This window comes from Cetorhinus maximus, chromosome 2, assembly GCF_964194155.1.
Source record: "Cetorhinus maximus chromosome 2, sCetMax3.hap1.1, whole genome shotgun sequence".
Classification (NCBI taxonomy): domain Eukaryota; kingdom Metazoa; phylum Chordata; class Chondrichthyes; order Lamniformes; family Cetorhinidae; genus Cetorhinus; species Cetorhinus maximus.
This window is the reverse complement of record NC_135880.1, coordinates 93729781-93753698: the sequence shown is the minus strand read 5'-3', so window position 1 is coordinate 93753698 and position 23918 is coordinate 93729781. Positions and strand designations below refer to the sequence as shown.

Below are 23918 nucleotides of genomic sequence, written 5' to 3'. Positions count from 1 at the left end.
AAGAATGTCATGTTGTAAATCGTTATACTTTAAACTGCCTATTTCATTCTAAGATAGAATAGAGTTGGACGTCTAAAGGATAGCTAATCAGCATTTCTACCTGTTTACAAGGCCCATGTGATTCACATTGCCATGGTATTGGACTTTGAGAAGGGAAGAGTACATAGGAAGTCATTGCAGGGTCAGATTACAAGGTTCTCCTAAAAAAAATTGGCTGAATCTCTCAGACAGTTCAGTTTGCCAGGACCTGGGAAAGAGAGAGAGAGAAAACAGAGAAATAGAGGCAGCAAGTTTCTATGGTTCCCTACAGAAGAATACTAGTGCGATCTCACACTTGGATTGAAGAGACTGAGTGTGTAAGGATTTGACACACCATGATTCTGGGATTTGGAATTACCCGGCCGAGAAAGGAAAGGAAACAAATCCTTGGGAGCTAAAAATCACTTTGGACTGGTTCCGGGAAAATAGGGTGCCTACTTAAGGGAGGAAGGTTTTTGGTTGCTTTAAATGATAAATGGGGGAACTTTCCTGTTGTGTAGAGTATGAGTTGCCTACTGAAATAATGGCTTGGAGTTTTATTCCTGGTCAGGCGCATAGAGTTTGGACAGTTCCTGGCTCCGCAACCCCAAAATGGGAAAAAGAGGCCTGGAAACTGGGATTTTCTTTCCTGGGTTGGGGTTGGGCTGAATTAGAGGTTGGGCCCGCTGCCCCCGGAACAAGTACAGAGGCTGCTAGATGCAGAAGCGGGTTGGTCGGAAGGCCTGCCTCTGTGCACTGGCAGTATGTGAAAGGTTGAAAAAAAAACAAAAAAAGTCCATCCAGCCCTCACTCCCCCCACCCCACACACACTTCCCATGCCCCATCCATGCCAACCCATGCAAGCTCATGCTCTGGACCAACTCTCCATAACCCCTATGCCCTCCATGTCGACCTTGACAGCTTAACAGCTCCCTTTGAAAGTTGCTTTTGACAGGTTCTCTTGAAAGTTCTGATGGGTTCCTGCACTCAGCAATGGTCAGCCTTCAGTTTTCAGGGGTCCACTGTGGAGCGAGTTCCCTTTCAGAATTGCTGCTGTGTTGTTTGCAATGTCCAAGGCAGGAATTTAAAATTGATGTCAATACCTGCCACCGCATCAGGTGATGCCAAGATGGTGCCTCGTGGCCTTTTTTAAAATTATTCATTCACGGGATGTGGGCTTCGCTGGCTGGGCCAGCATTTATTGTCCATCCCTAGTTGCCCTTGAGAAGGTGATGGTGAGCTGCCTTCTTGAACTGCTGTAGAAAGTGTGGTGTAGGTACAACTACAGTGCCGTTAGGGAGGGAGTTCCAGGGTTTTGACCCAGCAACAGTGAAGGAACGACGATATATTTCCAAGTCAGGATGGTGATTGGCTTGGAGGGGAAATTCCTGGTGGTGGTGTTCCCATCTATCTGCTGCCCTTGTCCTTCTAGATGGTAGTGGTTGTGGGTTTGGAATGTGCTGTTGAAGGAACCTTGGTGAATTCCTGTAGTGCATCTTGTAGATGGTACACACTGCTTATGTGCTACAGTGTTGGAGGGAATGAACGTTTGTGAATGTGGTGCCAATCAAGAGGGCTGCTTTGTCCTGGACGGTGTCAAGCTTCTTGAGTGTTGTGGGAGCTGCACTCACCCAGGTAATTGGGGAGTATTCCATAACACTCCTGACTTGTGCCTTGTAGATGGTGGATAGGCTTTGGGGAATCAGGAGGTGAGTTACTCATCGCACGATTCCTAGCCTCTGGCCTGCTCTTGTAGCCACAGTGTTTATATGGCTAGTCCAGCTCAGTTTCTGGTCAATGGTAATCCCCACGGTGTTGATAGTGGGGGATTCAGTGATATTAATGCCAATGAACATCAAGGGGCAACAGTTGGACTCTCTCTTGTTGGAGATGGTCATTGCCTGGCACTTGTGTGGTGCCAATGTTACTTGCCACTTGTCAGCCCAAACCTGGATATTGTCCAGGTCTTGTTGCATTTAGACATGGACTGATTCAGTACCTGAGGAGTCACAAATGGTGCTAAACATTTTGCAATCATCAGCGAGCATCCCCACTTCTGACCTTATGATGGAAGGAAGGTCATTGACGAAGCAGCTGAAATGGTTGGGCCTAGGGCACTACCCGAGGAACTCCGGCAGTGCTGCCCTGGAGCTGAGATGACTGACCTCCAACAGCCAAAACCATCTTCCTTTATGCTAGATATGACTCCAACCAGCAGAGAGGTTTCCCCCTGATTCCTATTGACTCCAGTTTTGCTAGGGTTCCTTGATGCCACACTCTGTCAAATGCTGCCTTGATGTCAAGGGCAGTCACTCTCACCTCACCTCGGGAGTTCAGCACTTTTGTCCATGGTTGAACCAAGACTGTAATGAGGTCAGGAGCTGAGTGTCCCTGGTGGAACCCAAACTGGGCGTTAGTGAGCAGGTTATTGCTAAGCAAGTGCTGCTTGATAGCACTGTTGCTGACCCCTTCCCTCACTTTACTGTTGATCGAGAGTAGACTGATGGGGCAGTAATTGGCTGGGTTGGACTTTTCCTGCTTTTTGTGTACAGGACATACCTGGGCAATTTTCCACATAGCCGGGTAGATGCCAGTGTTGTAGTTGTACTATAGGGGCGCGGCAAGTTCTAGGGCACAAGTCTTCAGTACTATTGCTGAAATATTGTCAGGGCCCATAGCCTTCGCAGTATCCAGTACCTTCAGTTGTTTCTTGATATCACATGGAGTGAATCTAATTGGCAGAAGACTGGCACCTGCAATGCTGGGGGAGCTCTGGAGGAGGCCAAGATGGATTATCCACTCGGCACTTCTGGCGGGGATTGTAGCAAATGCTTCAGCCTTATCTTTTGCACTGATGTGCTGTGCTCCTACATCATCGAGGATGGGGCTATTTATGGAGCATCCTGCAGTGAGTTTTTAATTGTCCACCACCATTCATGACTGTGTGTGTGTATGTGTATCCTGGGAGTCCTCAACATCGACGCCAGACCCCATGAAGTCTCATGGCATTAGGTCAAACGCAAACGTGCGCAAGGAAACCTCCTGCTGATTATTACGTACCGCCCTCCCTCAGTTGATTAATCAGTGCCCTTCCATGTTGAACGCCACTTAGCAGAAGCACTGAGGGTGGCAAGGACACAGAATGTACTCTGGGCAGGGGACCCTGTAAACCACAACCTGACATAGCCTAACATTGGCTGACAAAATCAGAGGCGAAATGCTTTCTGGTTTGTTGCTGGTTGGTTTCCGGTTGACCCCAGGTAAATATCGGTTATTCGGTTCGGATGTGACCTGGCTAATGCTGTTTTTTCCTTCTGGGTGATATACAGCAGTTGTCCATTCTGTGAATCATACAAGTACTGTCCTAATGGGTTCTGTTCTTCATAACAATATTTTTGACATCTTAGTGTGTGTGTGTGTGACAGGACTGCAAAGCTTAGATCTGATCCATTGGTTGTGGGATCACTTAGCCCTGTCTATCACTTGCTGCTTAAGCTGTTTGGCACGCAAGTAGTCCTGTGTTATAGCTTCACCAGGTTGACACCTCATTTTTAGGTGTGCCTGGTGCTGCTCCTGGCATGCCCTCTTGCACTCTTCATCGAACCAGGGTTGATCCCCTGGCTTGATGGTAATGGTAGAGTGGGGGATATGCCGGGCCATGAGGTTACAGATTGTGTTCGAGTACAATTCTGCTGCTGCTGCTGGCTCACAGCGCCTCTTGGATGCCCAGCCTTGAGTTGCTAGATCTGTTTAAAATCTATCCCATTTAGCACGGTGGTAGTGCCACACAACACGATGGAGGGTATCCTCAGTGTAAAGGCGGAACTTCGTCTCCACAACAACTGTGCGGTGGTCACTCCTACCGATACTGTCATGGACAGATGCATCTGCGGCAGGCAGGTTGGTGAGGATGAGGTCAAGTATGTTTTTCCCTCTTGTTGATTCCCTCACCACCTGCCACAGACCCAATTTAGCAGCTATGTCATTTAGGACTCGGCCAGTAATGTTGCTACCGAGCCACTCTTGGTGATAGACAGTGAAGTCCCCCACCCAGAATACATTCTGTGACCTTGCCACCCTCAGTGCTTCCGCTAAGTGGTGTTCAACATGGAAGAGCTCTGATTCATCAGCTGAGGGAGGGCAGTATGTGATAATCAGCAGGAGGTTTCCTTGCGCACATTTGACCGGATGACATGAGACTTCCCAGGCAACTCCCTCTCGACTGTATACCACTGTGCCACCACCACTGCTGAGCCTGTCCTGCCAGTGGGACATACCCAGGGATGGTGATGGCGGTGTCTGGGACATTATCTGTCAGGTATGATTCTGTGAGGATGACTATGTCCGGCTGTTGCTTAACTCATCTGTGAAATAGCTCTCCCAATTTTGGCACTAGCCCTCAGATGTTAGTAAACAGGACTTTGCAGGGTCGACAGGGCTGAGATTGCCATTGTTGTTTCTGGTGCCTAGGTTGATGCCGGATGGTCTGTCCGGTTTCATTCCTTTTTTGTGACTTTGTAGTGGTTTGCTACAACTGAGTGGCTTGCTAGGTCATTTCAGAGGGCATTTAAGAGTCAACCACATAGCTGTGGGTCTGGAGTCACATGTAGGCCAGACCAGGTAAGGATGGCAGATTTCCTTCCCTAAAGCATATTAGTGAACCAAATGGGTTTTTACAACAACTGTGGTCATCATTAGTCTTTAATTCAAGATTTTTATTGAATTTAAATTCCACAATCTGTCGTGGCGGGATTCAAACCAGGGTCCCCAGTGCATTTCCCTGGGTCTCTGTATTACTAGTCCAGCTGCAACACCACTATGCCATCGCCTGTGCCTCCAACAGCAGTGGATTGACCCCCTGACTTGAGGACATTAATTGGTATCATCTGACACCTCTGCAATGCTGGCACCTGTGCTATTCCTGTCTCCTGCTCTGGCTGCATCGCCCTTGTGCCCAGTGTCAGATGCATGATCGTAGCCAGCCAGCCGGCATTGCTTCCATGCAATGGCAAAGCCTGCTTCCAGGTTTGCTGCCAAAACCCACTTAAATTCAGTGCAGCAGGAGCAAAGCAGAGGAGGACAGCGCACCAACATGTATGAACCCCGCGAAGGAGACGGCTGTATTATTGGAACAGCCATTTCTCGAGCTACGGCCAATGGCGGAGCTGAAGTCATTGAAGATGACTGTTTTCTCCCTCTCATCTCCCACATCCCTCATCCTACAATCGCTTCTGATTTACAAGCTGCAGTTGATTTAAGCTTACAATTGCCCCTGCCTTTCGCTCAAAACAACCTGATCCTTGTCCCTTTCTCCTTTCAGAAAGCCACGAACTGCTACCTGGCCAAGGTAGTAGAGGAACACTGAGAATGAAGTGATGTTGAAACACAGCAGCTTCACCTGTTTTCACACTCAGAATCGCCAGCTCAGATACTGACACTGATGTGTGTCATAAGAAGCAGGATCAGCGTGTGACACTGGCCACAAGTGTGCTTCAGCGAAGTCAGAGGTCAAGGATAGCACAGGTGCCAATGCTGTAGAGGACTCAGAGGAGCACTTTGACAGGGCTGTCTGCAAAAGAACACTGATGGGTGTACCTATAACCAACAAAATGCTTTGTTTACTGGAAACTCTGCCAGAAAGCCTTCAGTCAATGTCAAAGACCATGGAGAAGTCCAGTACTAATTTGGCGCAGGACTTTGCGCTAAGCTTGGAGTCCATCCTTTTCAGCATCACTAACTCTATCCTCATACCTGTGGGCCCAACCATGATGCAGCATCTGCTCACTGATGTCACAGCTTCCATTGCAGCACAGGAAGCAGCTATCCAACAAATGAATGTGGTTATGCCCAGTCAGCTTTCTTCCATGAAAGCTCAGACTGTTGCCTTCAAAGGGATTATGGTTTTCAAAGGGACTTATACAGTATCAGAGCAGTGCAATAAATTGTCCTCCATCTGGTTACTCTTGCTGAGTTGCTGTTCCAGAGGAGCGGCAGTGACTCTATGGAGCACAAACCTTACATAGCAGTGGATGGCAAACCGCAAGATGTTACAAATATCTCCAGCTCCACCCTGGAAGGAGCCAGACATGTCAAAGTTCATTGCTACATTCGCCTTCACAACTACTGACAAAGCGGTCCTTGTCCTGCTTTCAGGTTGCAGTTGTGGCTGCAGCTGGTGGCAATTGTCAGTGGGAATGTTTTTACTGAAGTGCAGACATTGTGCACATAGTTTGCCACTGAGGTTCAAGTGGGAAAATTGCTCCCTGAACACCCTTGGTGGTTATGGCCTCCTGCTGAGAACCCTTCTCCCCCTTCTAGCAGCTTATCCTGCTCTGCTCATTCTCTGAGACGTGCTGTATTCCTAGCAGAATGTCTACTACTACATACATATCTGGAAATAACTGATGTATGCAGGAGCCTTGAATTCAAGAAAAAAAATTCTTCAGCACCTATCACACCAAGTTCTGTAGAGTTTTGCAATTTGAAAGAATTATAGAAAGCACCAAATATTTGTACAATTATATCAACCGGAAACTAACCTGTAAGTGGTTGATGATTCCTTTAAATAGTGCTGGTGGGGTTTCCTTCCTGCTGCTTAACATATTCAGTTGTGTGAGGTTAATAGAGAGCATTGTCTGGAACAATGCGTGCCAAAATGGCACAGTTGGCATTCAGTCAGCATTGTAGGCTGATTGGCAACATGATCTGCCTGTTTTGCATATTCCAGATGACATTAGTTATGGTGGAAGTATACAGCAGAGACAGAGCATGCTAATTTCTTCACCAACAGGGTGTGAGACATGGTTTATGGATAAGTATGCACATTGTACACCATTTGATCCATGAATGGCACCCATTGTACCAAATAGTGGGTGCTACTGAGCATAATTTGTATCCAATAGCTCTTTGTCAATCTATGTCTCACCACCTTCCTGGTGTATCTGTTCAACTCCCTCCACATGCCTACTGAGGGACTGACATATTCCTCCCCCTGTGGCAATTTTTTGCATTTGGTTGTGCCAATGTTCCTCCTTTGCAAAAAACACAATGATTTAGACACACCACACATTGTCATTTTGGCCTAGGATGCCCAAGTTGTTGTCACTCTACCTTCAGGGTATAATCAAGCAAGTAACTTGTATTGATAGAAAAATGGTGAAGAAACCATTTATGCCAGTTTTCAACCTTAAAATTAGTTCCCCTGAATTGCCTTGTGTTTTATAACCTTTTGCATGATCTACCTGCCAATTGAGTAGCATTAGCACTGTATTTGGGCATAAATGGGCATTGGTTCTCCACTTTGTCCATAAGAAAGTTTACCAATCACATAGAAAAGATGTAGAAAAGATAATAGAAGAACAGGAATATTTATCAGAATAGTTTCATCAGAATTTTAACAAATGTAATAAAAATGATTACACTTTGAAAATTATACAAGTGATTTACTCACTAAATTGTCTTTATTTTCAGATACCTGGACGAGAAATGCTCTAGTGCCTGGGTACCCAGTAAATGTGAATGTTCCCAGATCTAAAAACATTTCTGAGCTAGAGGATTGTATGACTGAAAGTGTTGAGCTGCCTGGGAGTGTATCAGACATGAAGGAAAAAATTGACAATTTCTCATCATGTGCAGTAAGAAACACTAACATTGATGAAAAATCTAATCAGAGTAAGTTCATTCTTTTGTATTATGCAGGTATTTTTGACAGAATGTTAGAGACATGAAAGCAGGAAAGAAATGACAAAACAAAAAGACACACATCAAAAGAACAATAAGGTCAATTATTGACTGTGGGGCTGCTAGAAGACTTACATGCATGAGTTGTTTCTGTTGGAGAGGGTGAGAGAAGTTTTTTAACATTCTCATTAAACCAGCCTTGGTGCTTGCACTTGCAGTATCCCAGGATGTCTTCTGAAGCCTTGGAAGATTTGATCACGGAGCTGTTTCCATTCATCTCCTATGTTACTTAGGGGAGGAAGGTCAAACTGCAGAGTGGTACAAAGTTGTCTAGCAAGGTTTAAGGCTCTTGAGGAGCTTAACATCTACCTTTGACCATACCTGGCAAGTTGATTTATGATGTTTTGGCTGGATCTTTAGAGTCAGCTTGGTGCAGATCACATGGTAGTCTGCCACCAGTCAGCTCCATGCTTGGCATGAGTTATTTTGATGTTAACCTTTTTCTTCTGTCAGACAAGCACATAGTCAAGGAGGTTCCAGTGTGTAGATCATGGGTGTTGTCAGATTGTTTTGTATTTTACTTTTAGGTGGAACATGGGATTAGTTATGGCAAAGTACACTGAGCACACAATAAAATCTCCATTTGAGATTTCCTTTCAAAGTCCGTGTTGACTGAGAATGCCTAAGGCTGACTCCATGAATGTGTCTGGAAGTAACATGGCATTAAGCTGAAGACTAAGATCAAACTCTACCATGGCACTGTCCTTACCACTCTCCTGTATGGTGCAGAATATTGGATCAGCATTAGGTGCCACATCAAACTCTGGAACAGTCCAACAAGATACCTGAGGTCCATCGTGAGAATTCAATGGCAGGACAAAATAACAAATAATTAGATCCTTCATTGTGTTGGGCTCAACAGCATGGAGACCACCCTCCAGAAAATTCAATGGGGAAGTCTTTCACATGGATGACTAAAAATCCCCAAACAGAACTTCCACAAGGAACTGTCTTAGGGAAAACAACTTTAAGGCGGTCAGTACAAATGATGTAAGGAGACCCCAGTAAAGAGCGTTACATACATTTAGACCACCTCTCATGGGAAACACTGCAGCTAACCAGCCCATGTGGAGGCCAGCACTGAAACCTGGTACAGCATGTTTTAAGGACTGTCTAGGTCAAAATTGCAACATCCGATGTGCCCAGACGAAAACCAGAGGTGGCACAGCTGCAGAAGTTCCCCCAAGCTCCAACAGCGACAATATGAATTGACAGTTCTGTGGGCATCCATACCAATTCCACATCAGACTCTTAAGTCACGAGAGAACCCACAGAAGACAAGGCAATCATTTACAGCTTGGAGATGCTTGAGCAATGAGGAGTTAACCATGATCAAGGTCAATTATCATCTTCACCACCTGGGCAGTAATCTGGCAGAGCAAATTGCCTGCCTGCACAGAATCCACTGGTTTTCATTTAATTGATTTGCATTATGTGGTCTTGGGTAATATGAATGTTCTGTAAACAGCAGGCATTGCACTACACCAGAGGACTGCACAGGCAGTGAAGTCAAAATTTTACCCCAATATTTTAGTGTAGTGCCCTGCAAGGTGTTTATGTTGCAAAACTTCTCTTTAGTTTATATTGTAAGGGTGGCCGAGTTGCTACCATTGATGATAGAGTTGATCTGCAGACACTTCTTGGGTGGAAACTTTAAGTTTATTTACAACATACTCAGTAGCTTCTACACGTGTGCTTTCAGCTTCAACTCTATCTCTACACTGACTGCGCTACTCTCCTATTGGTTACTATAGATCATGAGATCTTCCTTAACAAGTATTATTCTTAAAGGTACATTACACACTAAATAAAACCATAATTACTACATCCCTCCCCCTTTAACTTGGCCTTACATATTATATTTACAAGTACATGTTTTTCAAGACAACATAATATTTACACTGGGTAACGAATTTACAAGTTCAGTCTTTCAGATGGTTTCCTGGTACGTGTGGAACGTCGCAGCTCCACAACTTCAGATTCTTTGTCAGGAACCTTCTTTTCCAGAGTTATCTGAACATCAGGTGCTTTGGTGGACACTTGCAGTTCTGTATCCTCAACTCTGACAGGAATATCAGATATGTCAGTCCTGGGTTGAACAGTCTCAACAGGAAGCATAGACCCGGTTATGATCATTGGTGGAACCAAATCTTGATGATTTGTCTCTCTCTTCCTTAAATGGTCCACATGTTTCCGGATGATCCGGCCTTCCACCTCCACGTGGTAAGATAGAGGTCCAGTCACTGCACTTATTTCACCCGGTAACCACTTTAGTCCTTCTCCGAAGTTCTTCACACATACCGGCTCTCCCACGGTAAATTTCCTCTCACGACTATGCCGGTTGTATTGAGTTTTCTGGCTTCCCTGACTCCTTCCCACCTTCCCCTCTAAAATCAGCATTATTAAGCTCAATGTCATCCTAAGGTGGCGTTTCAACAATAACTTTGCAGGTGTGGTACCTGTTGTTGTATGAGGGGTAGTCCTGTAATGAAAAAGAAAGCATGCTAGCTTGGTTGTCAAGGAATCTCTAGTTAGTTTTTTCATGCCTGCCTTGAACGTTTGAACCACCTTTTCAGCCAGTTCGTTTGAGTTACATGAGTGATACCTTTGAGGCTGATAAACCGTTGAAACTCTGCACTTGTAAATGCCATGCCGTTATTGGAAACGACTACTTCTGGTAGTCTGCGAATGGCAAAACTCTGACATAGTTTCTCAATTGTAGTGGCTGACACTGGTGACCTAACCTGCTATGCATCCAACCATTTTGAATGGGCATCGACAATGAGCAGAAACATTGTTCCCAGGAAAGGTCCAATATAGTCATTGTACAGCTGCACCCAGGGTCTACCTGGCCACTCCGATGGGTGTAATGGAGTTGTCACTGGCAACTTTTGCAGTTGCTGACTTTGCACACAGTGCTTTACTAAACTCTCTATTTCACCATCCATCCCAGGCCACCATAAATAGCTGCATACTATGGTCTTCATTCGGATGGGCACTGTGTAGTTGAATTAAAAGTGGCTTCCTTCCCTTTGGAGGAACTATTACTCATGCGCCCCACAATAAGATGCCATCCTGGCTGGTTATTTCATGTCTTCTGGATGGTTTCATTTCATCAGATACAGGCTCCTGTGACCAACCATGCAGCACTTGTTCTCATACTTGAGATAGGACTGGGTACCGACTTGTCCAGCCTCTGATCTGATGAGCACATACTGGCGAGGAATCTGAGAAATTTGACAGTAAAACAAGTTCCTGTGGAATTGGGACATGCTCATCATTTTCTTGTAAAGGCAAACGACTAAGAGCATCAGCGTTTGCGATTTGATTGCCAGGCCTATGTACAAAAGTATATTTGTATGCTACCAGAATTATAGCCCATCATTGTATTCTTCCTGAGGCTATAGGTGGTATAGCTTTGTTCTCACTAAACAATCCTAGCACTGGTTTGTGGTCTGAAACGATTACAAAATGGTGGCCATGTACGTACTGGTGGAATTTCTTGACACCAAAGATGATGGATGTGCCTTCTTTTTCTATCTGCGAGTTTCCCTTTTCCATTGTGGTGAGCATTCTTGTTACTTAACCTATTGGCCATTCTGTGTCATCATCCATCCGATGAGAGAGCACTGCTCCCACTCCGTAGGGTGATGCATCGCATGTCAGCACCAATTATTTCTTCTGGTCGTAATGCACTAATAGATTGGACAAGTACAACAATTGTTTCACCTTTATGAAAGCTTCTTTCTGGGGCACCTCCCAACATCAACGTTGGGTTATTCTAAGTAGAGAATGCAGGGGGCCAGCACTGTAGACAAATTGGGTAAGAACCGCACATAATAGTTGACCATTCCTAGGAATGATTTGAGCTCTGAGGCGTTCTTTGGCGCAGGAGCCTCTCTTATAGCTCTCACTTTCTCCTCAACTGGGTGGGGGTCCTGTGAATCTACCCGGTGACACAAATAGATTACCTCCCTCGCTTGGAACATGTACTTTTCTTTTTTTAGACGCACTGCAGCTTGCAAGAAACATTTTAAGATTTCTTTTAAGTTTGCCAAATTCTCTTTTTCAGTGAATTCTGTCATCAAAACATCGTCTAAATAGACTACAACCTGGGGCAGGCTCTGCAGTAAATTTTCCATTGGTCTCTGAAAGAAACTGAGGAGACACCGAAAGGCAATCGTGTATATTGGTACAGCCCTTTGTGGGTATTAATTGTGACAAATTCCCGGGAGGCATTATCTAACTCTAGTTGTTGATAAGCATGACTCAATGACTCATGTTGAGCTTGGTGTACCTTGTTCCCCCTGCCAGCTTGGCATACAGGTCTTTGATTCTTGGAATGGGATGTCTGTCTAGCTTAGCTACTTTATTACCCGTCAGTTTGTAGTCTCCACAAATTCGTACGTTTTGGTTGGGTTTAAGGGCGGGGACTATGGATGCTGCCATTCTCAGAACTGAACAGGTTGCATAATGCCCATTTTCTCAATCTGTTCAGTTTAGTGTCACATGGCACTGGTTTCACCTTCATGAAGCGAGGGGTTGCTCCCAGACCCACATGAATGCCTGCAGGCCCTGGATTTTCCCTAGTTCATCCTTGAAGACAGTAGTGTACTTCTGAAGTAGCTCTGTTAGCCACTTGCTCTCAACTGGAAAATTTCAGCCCATTCTCGCTTAATCTCCTTTAACCAATTTCACCCAAGGAGGCTTGGTCCTTCACCTGTTACTACCAGCAAGAGTAGCTTTGCTGATTGGCTTCCATAATGGACAGTTACTCTGCTTAAGCCTTTTACTTGAATATCTTCACCTGTCTATGTTTTTTGCTTGGCGGCTGTTTCTTCCAAATTTAATTGACATTCACTATTGTTCAGATAGTTAATTCTGTATCCACACACACTGCCTGAGCTGCTGGGTATTTCCAGCATCTTCTGTTGTTATTACCCTTGAATTCTTTGTGGTCTTTGTCAGGCGTGGCTCCAGGCAGACTGTCTTGCTGAAAAAGTTACTCTGTACCAATGTACCTATTTCCTTTACCTTTTAGTTCCATGTACCACATTCATCTACTCCAGCTTCTTTCTTATCCAGTCTGTCATCCATGAATGTAGTTGCACTTTTTTCAATTGTTGGCATTTAATCGTGTTTATGATTCATACTGCAAAAATTCACAATTACCACCCTAACCTTACATTCAGTCATTTTGTTGTGAATGCTTTCAACAATCACAAGCTGAACCAGTTGCTGACTGGGCAGAGATTGCATCGTGTGGAGGGTAAGTTCTTTGTGAGTTGACCCTTGGCCCATGTGGCCTCTTGGATTGGTTTGATCACCTGGGGGGTCTGGAGAGGAATTTTGCAGAGTGCTTTTTCCCTGAAAAAATCCTGGATTTTTTCGCCTCACCCAGGAGATTACGTGGCTGTATGAGTGGATGAACAGAAGGAAGTTGTGTTTAGCCATGATGGTCCGGTCATCATGGTGTAGGGGCAGGCGCTGTGGACCAGCTGATGTTTTCCTGTCTGACAGTTTTATATGTTTGTGTGTAAAAGAACAGGTGCAAGTTTAATGGGATGCAATTTCACAATTAAGGCAATAAGCAGCTTTATTTGTTATCTTGAACTGACTGCTACATTATTTAACTGTTGCCATCGTAAGGGATACAATGTAGCAGGTGGTAAAACATCTGGTAAGGGAACAACCAAAGGTGTGACTGAAGAAGGCATCAATGTCACATTAAGTTGGGGGCCTTGCAGAAGCAATTTGAGCAGTTAGATTTTGGAATAGTAAAAGATCTCTAGGGGAATAGTCTTAGTGGCATGCACCAGATCGGCACCAGGACCAATAAGGAAGAACATACTCTGCGGGGTTCCTCTCCATACCCCTCAGGTGATTGGACCGGTCCGGGAGATTACGTGGACCCAGGAAGGGTCAACCTGTGAAGACACTTGTCTTCTGTATGGTGCAATCCTTGCCCAGTCAGCAACTGATCCCATTCCCTTCTGAATGCAGACAGAGAGCCAACACCCACCAAATCAGCCAGCAACGTCTTCCAGTGGCTCGCTATCCTCTGGGAAAAGAAGAGGCATCTATCATCCAGTCTTATTCATTGTTTAAACTCTCTTCCAAATTTGTTAAATGGAAATAATCTATCAGTAGGGACACTACCCAGCCCTTTAATTATTCTATAGGCCTCTAATAGATCACCTGTGAATCTATGCTTTTCTAAAGTAAATGGACCAAGATCCTTGAGTAGCTGAGATTCTTTAAGCTAGGAATCAATTTTGTTGTTCTCCCCTGGACCTCCTCCAGGGCCATATATCACCCACCATTTGGGAGGATCAAAATTTGGCCACACTGTCCTATATGTGGTCTAAGCAGAAACTTCTGCAGTGTCAAAATACTGTCCTCTGATTTATGTGGAATGTTTCTATTAATACAACCCAATGTCTTGTTAGCTTTAGCTAGAGTTTCTTTAATTGTTTATGAACGTTTAGTGATCTGCACGCAATAGTACATTGATGATCTTCTCCCTCAACCTTTCAGTATTGTTCTCTGCAAATGATGCAGTTAATCTGGGTTGACCTTACCAACATGCCAGACATCACATTTATCTAAATTAATCACCATTTGTCCATGTGTGGCCCACTCCCTGGGGAGATTTTTTTTTTTGAATTTGATGACAGACATCCACTGTCTTGATTCTTGCACAAATTTTAGTGTCATATGAAAATTTACTTCATTCTCTCAACACTGCCCTCCAGGTCATTAATAAATAGTGTGAAAAGTAATGGCTTAGGACTGATCCCTGAAGGACAATACTAATAACATGTTTCCAAGCTGAATTGCTTTGTTAACTACAACCTTTTGGCTGTTGAATCAAAGCCAATTCCTAATCCAATATTTCAAATTTCTTCTGATACCATAGGATTCTATCTTGTGATGTAACCTAGTGTGAGGTACGTTGTCAAAGGCATTTAGAAAGACAAGGTAGCCAATGATCAGTGAGTTTTCTTCATCCACTACCTTAATGGCATCCTCAAAAAAGCATCAATTTGTTAGGCATAATGGATGTTGGCTGTTAGGCCTCTAGTTTCTTAGCGTTGATTTGTCCCCTTTTTTGGAAACTAGGAGCCACATGAGTTAACTTCCAGCCTAAGAGAACAACCCCTGACTCTATTCCTTAACTGCAAATGTAACTGCATTATTTGAGAAGCTCAGGGGAGATTTACCGTAATGGTTCCAGGGATGAGGGATTTTAGCCACGTGATTAAGTTGGAGAAGCTGGACTTGTTCTCCTCGGAGCACAGGGGATTGAAGGAAGTTTATTGATGGAGTACAGGATTATGATTGATAGAGTACAGGATTATGATGGGTTTAGATAAAGTAGATGAAGAAAAGCTGTTTCAGTTCGCTGATGGAACAAAGACTAGGGGACAGAGGTTTAAGGTTTTGGACAAGAGATACAGGGAGATGTGAGGAAGAATTTCTTAATGCACTGAGGGGTAAAGACCTGGGACTTGCTGCCTTTGAGGGTATCAATGAATTCAAAAAGAAATTGGATAGGCACTCGAGGGAAATAAAGTTACAAGGATAGAGTGGGGGAATGGGGCTGACTGGATTGCTCAACAGAGAGCCAGCATGGACTTGATGGGCCGAATAGCCTCCTGTGCCATTATGATTATGATTATATCTAAAGGTATGTTCCCCAATTACTGTAATGGAAGCTTCTGTGTCTACTTCCATTCTAACAGGTTTGCCATTTACCTTCACTGTGACAAATATTGGTTCTGCCTTTCTAACTTTCTGATTAAACAATGAGTAAATGTCTGAATTTGTTGTTTCAGGCTCTTCTAGATTATAGATCTCATTGGGCTTTTTCTTTTGTTTACAAGCCTGCTTGAATCTTTATTTGCACTGCCTCATCATATGTCCATTTCTGTGACAATAGTAGCCTTTGATTTTTTTAAACTGCCAATCACTAAAAGACTGCTTGTTTCCACCTCTATTTCTGCCCTTGATCCTAAAATTCCTTATGCAATTGAACCAGTTCAATGCATGTTTCTTTCGCCTTGTTGAGGGCTTGAGTTAAGTAGTAATTAAATGTCGGTGTATAAATTTGCTAATGTAGGCTTCCTGGAAAATTGTGTTAGTAAAACCCCATTTTCAAAGTGGTAAGATAATAAGAAAGGGTGATGCAAGGCAAAAGACATTGAACAAAGCAGTTCAAATGTTTCAGTCCATACTGCAGAATAGGGCATCAGCATCTCTCATTGGCCAGAATTTTCGGCTCGGCTTGCCAAGTCGGCTACGCACCCACCAAACTGTTAAAGGCCTATTAAGGTCATTTAAATATCAATTAAAGTTATTAACTGAGCTGCCCATCCAACTTTAAGGTTGTCGGGCAAGTGAAGAGCCCAGGCTACCTTTGCATTTTTCATGGAACCTCATCCACGGGCGGGATGAGGTTCCATGAATGGCTTATAAATTAAATACATTTTTTCATTAATGTTCCTTGACATGTCCCAGCTCTGTCACATGAGGGGGCATGTCTTAAAACATTTTCTTTTCTTTATTTAAACTTTTAAACCTTAAACTAATCTCCCTGAGGCACCTCTGTGCAAAAGAGCGCAGTCCCCGACTCATGGAACCCACATAAAATGGTGGCACGGACCCGATCGACACCTTCCATGCCAACTCACCCAGTATCTATCAAGGGCAGACCTCAGGAGCCATGTTAAGATGAAATTAAATAAAGGTCTAAATATCTAAAACAGCCTTCACTGTAGTAAAAAACAACCCCCTTTCATGAAAGCCCATTCAAAATCCCATTAATCCCTAATATACACAAGCTCCTATTCCTCATCCCACATCAATGAGAGCTAACTTCTTAATAACCTTTTTGAATATCAATCAAATTGTGAATTTAGGACAACAATAATAATAATAAAAATAGCTGGAAAAACATAGCAGGTCTGAAAGCATCTGCGGAGAGGAATGTAGTTAATGTTTCGAGTCCGTGTGACTCTTCATCAGAATTGAGGAAATATAGAAATGAGGTGAAATATAAGCTGGTAGAGGGGGGTGGGACAGGTAGAGCTGGATAGAGGGCCAGTGATAGGTGGAGGCAAAGAAGAGATTGCCAAAGATGTCATAGACAAAAGGACAAAGGGGTGTTAACGGTGGTGATATTAGCTAAGGAATGTGCTAATGGTGACATTAAAGGTAGAAGGCAGGACGAGCAAGTGACAGATAGCCCTAGTGGGGGTGGGGTGGGGGGAATGGATCAAAATAGGCTAAAAGGTGGAGGTGAAACAATGGATGGAAATACATTTAAAAATAATGGAAATAGGTGGGAAAAGAAAAATATATTAAAAATATAAATTATTGGAAAAGGGGTGATCGGAACGGGGGTGGGGATGGAGGAGAGAACTCATGATCTGAAGTTGTTGAACTCAATGTTAAGTCCAGCAGGCTGTAAAGTGCCTAGTCGGAAGATGAGGTGCTGTTCCTCCAGTTTGCGTTGTGCTTCACTGCAACGTTGCAGCAGGCCAAGGATGGACATGTGGGCATGAGAGCAGGATGGTGTGTTGAAATGGCAAGTGACAGGGAGGTCTGAGTCATGCTTGTGGACAGAGCGAAGGGTTCAGCAAAGCGGTCACCCAGTCTGCGTTTGGTCTCTCCAATGTAGAGTAAACCGCATTGGGAGCAGCAAATGCAGTAGACTAAATTGAGGAAAGCGCAAGTGAAATGCTGCTTCACTTGAAAGGAGTGTTTGGGCCCTTGGACAGTGAGGAGGGGGGAAGTAAATGGGCAGGTGTTGCACCTTCTGCGGTTGCATGGGAAGGTGCCATGGGAGGGGGTTGAGGTGTAGGGGGTGATGGAGGAGTGGACCAAGGTGTCCTGGAGGGAACGATCCCTGCGGAATGCCGCTGGTGGTGGGGGGGGGTGAAGCGAAGATGCGTTTGGTAGTGGCATCGTGCTGGAGTTGGCGGAAATGGTGGAGGATGATCCTTTGAATGTGGAAGCTGGTGGGGTGATAAGTGAGGACAAGGGGGACCCTATCATGGTTCTGGGAGGGAGAGTAAGCTGTGAGGGCGGATGGGCGGGAGATGGGCCAGACACAGTTGAGGACCCTGTCAACCACCGTGGGTGGAAAATCTCAGTAAAGGAAGAAGGAAGACAGGTCAGAGGAACTGTCTTGGAAAGTGCCATCATCAGAACAGATGCGACAGAGGCAAAGGAACTGAGAGAATGGGATGGAGTCCTTACAGGAAGCGGGGTGTGAGGAGCTGTAGTCGAGGTAGCTGTGGGAGTCGGTGGGCTTGTAATAATATTGGTGGACAGTCTATCACCAGAAATTGAGACAGAGAGGTCAAGGAAGGGAAGGGAAGTGTCAGTGATGGACCATGTGAAAATGATGGAGGGGTGGAAAGTGGAAGAAAAATTAATAAATGGGAGAGGTCTGGAGGGTTATGGACTAGGTGCAGGTCAATGGGACTAGCGGAATAATATTTTGGCACAGACTAGCAGGGCCGAATGGCCTGTTTTCTGTGCTGTAGTGTTCTATGGTTCTATAGTTCTATGTTTTCAGATCCAGACGAGAGCATGAAGCGGCACCGAAGTAATCATCGATGTACCGGAGAAAGAGTTGTGGGAGGGGGCCTGAGTAGGACTGGAACAAGGAATGTTCCACATATCCATAAAGAGACAGGCATAACTGGGGCCCATGCTGGTACCCATAGCCACATCTTTTATTTGGAGAAAGTGAGACGAGTTTACGGAGAAATTGTTCAGTGAGAGAACAAGTTCAGCCAGACAGAGGAGAGTAGTGGTGGATGGGGATTGTTCGGGCCTCTGTTCAACGAAGAAGTGGAGAGCCATCAGACCATCCTGGTGGGGGATGGAAGTGTAGAGGGATTGGATGTCCATGGTGAAGAGGAGGTGGTTGGGGCCAGGGAATTGGAAATTGTTGATACGATGTAGGGTGTCAGAGGAATTTCGGATGTATGTGGGAAGAGACTGGACAAGGGGAGAGAGAATGGAGTCAAGATAGCAAGAAATGAGTTGTGAATTTAGGACCCCCTACTGAGATAACTGTAGGTTGTGGAAAGCAACCAAGCATTCATAATGACATAATGATAGCCCTTCGGGTAATTTCAACAAACAACTATTGTAATTCTAGCACAGATTTCTTCCAACTTTCACTGACACTGGCAGCCTATATATTTTTTAATTTCTTAAACAGCTGGGGATTAAATCACTTCACAGCTTGAGTTTTTTTTTACCTTGCACTGACACAGGTAGGCTGCTTTTTAAAATTTTTGAAGGGCCAGCGATTTATATAATTTCACAGCTTGACAGTTCTACAGACCATATCTACCCTTTACGAGCATTTATGTCTACTCTAAAAATTTGTAACGCCCACATTATGGATTAAGGCCATTTCTAGAGCGAAAATGCAGTCTGTTTGAACTCAGCACTGAGATCAAATGCCCCTGATGAGTTTGAGTTTCCCTCACGTGTGGTGAAAATGGGATCTGTCAGTTTGGATTTCTGAATACAGGTCCTGCCTGCCATTGTTAAAAGTGGGCAGAGTCTCCACAACTGAGAAGATCAGCCACATGAGTTCCTCACTTGCTGTTGGAGGTGAGGCTGGAGAAGACAGAAGAGTGGAGATTAAGAAGATGGTTTGCAGTAGACAATAAGTGCTGAGGGTTATCTTTGTACTCCAGGATGATTCTGGAATAGCAAGCATCTAGGGCAAAGGTGGAGGTAAGGGTGTGGTTAAGCAGATTTATAGCTCCAGAAATGTTATGAATGGAGAGTCAAAAGCTGACTGCTGGGATTTTGAAAGTGCAGTTTTAAATGAATTGTGAGAAAGCTATCTCAAGGGGCAAACACAGAAGTAAATAGGGTGAGGAGGACGAAGGGCAAATATGGATGGAAAGTAATATAATGAAGTGATATAATGAACAATGACAGCATTGTTGAAGATCCTTAAATGAGATGTGGAATAACAAACCCAAAGGTCAGGAAATGGAAAGTAAATCCTGCGAGAGGCCTTGCTTTCTTCAATTGGCATCCAGTCCCACTGCAGAAAACTTTAGCCTCACTGCAACACTGTTTCCTCTTGGCAATTGGAAGGAGGCTGCCTTTTTGGTGATGGAAATTGTATGAAGAACCTGCTGTGACCCCCCCCCCCCCCCCCCCAACCCAGGAAGATAGGTTAGGATGAAAGGAGGTTTCAGAGGTCTGGTTGGAAATTCCACCTTGCTGGAGCCCTGCCCCAAAAGAGGAGAATCCTACCCAATGTTTAAAGGTTTATTGATAAACCTTGAAGTGTTTTGTTTAAAAGAACAGTCATGAATAATATCTCCTGTAAAAACTCATTTTCATTTTAGTTGCACAAGTCACCCCTCCCAAAGAATCATTTATGAAGAGACTTGGTGTAAGAATAAAACAGATGTCACCCTTCAAACAATTAACTGTGCGCGAAAGGAATGACATTGCTTCAAATGAAGGTACTTAAGTAAATTACATGATGATTACATATCTTCATTTTTAATGTGCTTAATTTGTCATTCTAAAAAGGTGTGAAGAATCGTGAAATATAAGGTCCGAATTTTCTGTTGTTGGGCATCTAATGGTTTCTGCTGTTGGTTAACTCCTCAGCCCAAAAACCTTTGGCAATAAGTTGCCACAGGTGCAGGTTGATGATATCACAATGAGGCAAACAGGGCACATGGGATGTTGACGAATAGGGAAACTTTTGGTAGCTCCTTAACTAATGTGAGTTAAGAAGGTTAATTGAAGGAGTTAATTCAACGTCAGCTCCTGTAAGAAAGAGAAATAAAAAGGGTAAAGAAAGACTGGAGTGAGAGAGAGAAAGTGAGAGAACAAGAAATAATATGACATTTTTAAAATCCCCCCAAAAATTCGAAACCTGAAGCAATGAGTGTCCTCAATAATAATTGTTAATTTTTGGTGCCAAGGACATCAATTGGCAGTCATTAACATTTATCAGATTCTTTAAAAGGGTACTTGCTTGGAGGTAACCCTGCAACTCTCTAAAGCAATGCTATAGAGTTAATTCCTCAACTTATTCTCGGAACTATCTACTGAAATCCAAGCTTCCTGCTCTTTCCCTACATACTTTAAATTGTTCTTCAGGTGCTTATGTAATGCCTCGTTTGTCCATACTAATAGCCCTCGATTCAATTGATGTGCTTATGTAGCCACTGTGCAAATTCTCCCTTTTATTTGTTCTGACAGGTTTTTATTTAGCATGCTATCCACAGTCCAGACTTTTTTTCAGTGAACATTAAGAATATGGATGGGAGCACTTTACCTCTAAATGATTTAGGCCATTTAAATTATTTACAATTGGAATGTGCATTCAAACTTCCACTTGCATCTTATGTCCAATTATTTTCAGTAGTTTCTTACTTTAACAATGCAGTTGATTCCCAAGAATTTGCTATATGGTGGGGGAAAAAATTGACGGTGTCCAACATGCTTCACAAAATGAAATTTATAACACATTTTGATAATGGGATTGGACACTGCCCTGGATTTTAAAATCTGAATTTTAGATCAACTGCAGCACAAGATTGCACCGCCAATCACTCCATTTCGCTCATTCTAGTTTCTGGTATACCCATTTTCCTCTTTGCCCCACCACTGGTAGTCATGCCTAGCGCCACGCAAATCACACCCACTGGAATTACTTCCCTAAATCCTTCCACATGTCCAACTCCCTCTCGTCCTTTAAGACCCTCCTTAAAAACCACCTCTTTGAATAGCTTTATGTCACCCCTCCTAATATTTCATTTCTTGATTTACCCATCCATCTTTTCACATCCATCTTAAGCCACTGTGAAGTGCCTTGAGACATTAAAGGCACTATATAAATGCAAGTTATTTCTACTGTTCTTCTTTTCTTGTCTTTTCTCCTGTTTCTTCCTTTTACTTATCTTTCTCATTTGCTTTTCTTTTCTTTTTTATTTCTACTTTTGCTTTCTCTCTACGTCCTGCTTCTATCTTTATCTTTTTTTCTGGTTTTCTTTTGGGTGGCAGATGATGGATGGTAGGGCATTGTATGGGAAGAATAAGAATGGTCAGTCATTGCAGCATCCATTTGGTGTGGGATTTGTGGGGCATATATGAACTTCAATGGCTCGCTTCACATTTCCTGCCATAACCACTCATTCTTCTCCTCACCTTCCCATCACATCCTGTCCCCTACCCTTTCATCTTTTTTAACTACTCCCATCCTTCCTACCAACTGCTGACTGTCAATATTACTTCTACCTCTTCCTCTTTGAACTGCCCACTCAACTCCTCCATCATCCCATCCTCCTCCTTCTCTTGCCATATACTTCATTCACTTTCTTCCCACTTTCACTCAATCTCTTCAAGGGCAGGTGGCAGGAGATTCTGTCAACCTGAACCCGTAGCCTTTCTCCCCTCCGAGTGTCTCCTATCCCATTCTATCTATTCCCCTCAAAGTTGAGTTGTTTGATTTTCAAAATGCAACTTTCTTACTTTTTTGAAAATAAATCAAATTAAAATCAGTAAAGACACTGTGGATGATTTAACTGTGGCTTTCAGGGGTAAATGGGATAGTAGTGACTTGAGAGTGCATTGGGCCACATACTACTCCATTCACGATGGTACCCTTACACCCGCTCATACCTTCCACACCTACACACCCCCTCCACACCCACAAACACACACAAACTCTTTATATTTAATTCTACAGCTCTGCTGAGGGAGTCTAATAAAGCTGGATCACTCAGGTTGGATTAGGAGTGATCAGAGATAAAGGGTAGAGAAAATATACAATCCCCAAGAGGCTTAAAAATGGTTGAAATATTTTCCAATGATTTGGCTGATCCATATGGTCACTTGATTATCATGAAGAAAACAGCAATATTACATACTCATAATTATATGGACGGCCGACAGACCGACGAAGTGATGGATGGATGGACTGACTGGGTGACCGACTGACCATTCTGTCTTGCTTAATTTTTTCAATGACATTTGTCCCGTTTTCCAAAGACCCCTTCAACTATTTGTCACCACGAAAGAAAACCCATGGAAAGAATAAAGCAAGTTCTGAAGATCTCATGTCTGATGCAAAGGCTTACATTCCTTATGAATATGCCAGGTTTCATATTGCCAAGGTAAAAGAAAATCTGTAATCAACTTTAATCTTTACAACTTTTTATTCAGAGGACTTGATAATATGTTACCGTAATATGCCACTATTTTAATTTTAAAATGAAGCTCTTCAGAAGTAATTTCTTATTTAGAGTTGACTTGCCAACCAATCAGCACTTTTTTTCATGCAGTATAAATTGTTGCTCATGTTTGAAATTTGGTATTCTTGTATCTGTCCTAATGCATGCAAAATGAAAAGCTTCGACAGCGTGATTCTATTTTCAGCAATACTCAAGTTCAATATGATCAAGCAACAATTTCTTATTTGTTAAAAGTGGCATCTTTTTATGGTGTAAGCAGTAGGAGACACATACGTATTCGCCCTAAATGTTACTTGCCTATCCTCAGGTAGCCGAAGATATGCATCAGATGAGGAATAAACATAGAAAACTAATCTGTGAAATTGAAGAAAGTTTACAGGCATCAGAAAAGGAAAATCAGGTACACAAAGGCCAAGTTGCTAATGTTCATATAATTGGTAATATCTGAATATTTCTAATCTAATTTATATAATAGTCATGTATTACTGAAGCTTTAAACCAATAACTAATACAATTATTCATTAACCTTTTGCCCTGAATGGGTTTCTAAATCTGATTACAGAAGTTTTCATTCCTGCAAAAAGTTTATTGCATGATAACATCATTGCTTATTGCTACAGGCAAAGGTTTTATATTTGAATTAAAAAAAATAAAGGTTCGAAGTTTAAAAAAAAAAAATTGAATAATTTGCTTTATTTTGCTTACAGGAACAGTGCATACAAATCTTGAAAAAACAGTATAGTGACAAGTTGACAATTTTTAAGGAAGCACTAAAAGCATACCAAGAACACATAAAGAAGAACAATAAAAATTGGGAACAAATGGTCCAGGTAGAGTCAACAAGGAATGTATATATGTGGCTTTTACTTAGAACAAATGGGGCAGGATTTTCCCCTTGTT

General features: G+C 43.3%; 1 protein-coding gene across 1 annotated transcript in view; it reads left to right on the top strand.

Annotated features, from left to right (window-relative positions):
• Positions 1-3235: 3235 nt before the first annotated feature.
• The window catches only part of LOC144691273 (uncharacterized), a 42535-nt gene continuing 21852 nt past the window's right edge, over positions 3236-23918 (top strand). The window contains exons 1-7 of the mRNA XM_078559317.1: positions 3236-3278; positions 5339-5365; positions 7489-7689; positions 20154-20273; positions 22816-22940; positions 23326-23418; positions 23726-23848. Of these exons, the coding sequence (XP_078415443.1) occupies positions 3236-3278; positions 5339-5365; positions 7489-7689; positions 20154-20273; positions 22816-22940; positions 23326-23418; positions 23726-23848 (732 nt within the window). The remainder of the gene's footprint in view (positions 3279-5338; positions 5366-7488; positions 7690-20153; positions 20274-22815; positions 22941-23325; positions 23419-23725; positions 23849-23918) is intronic.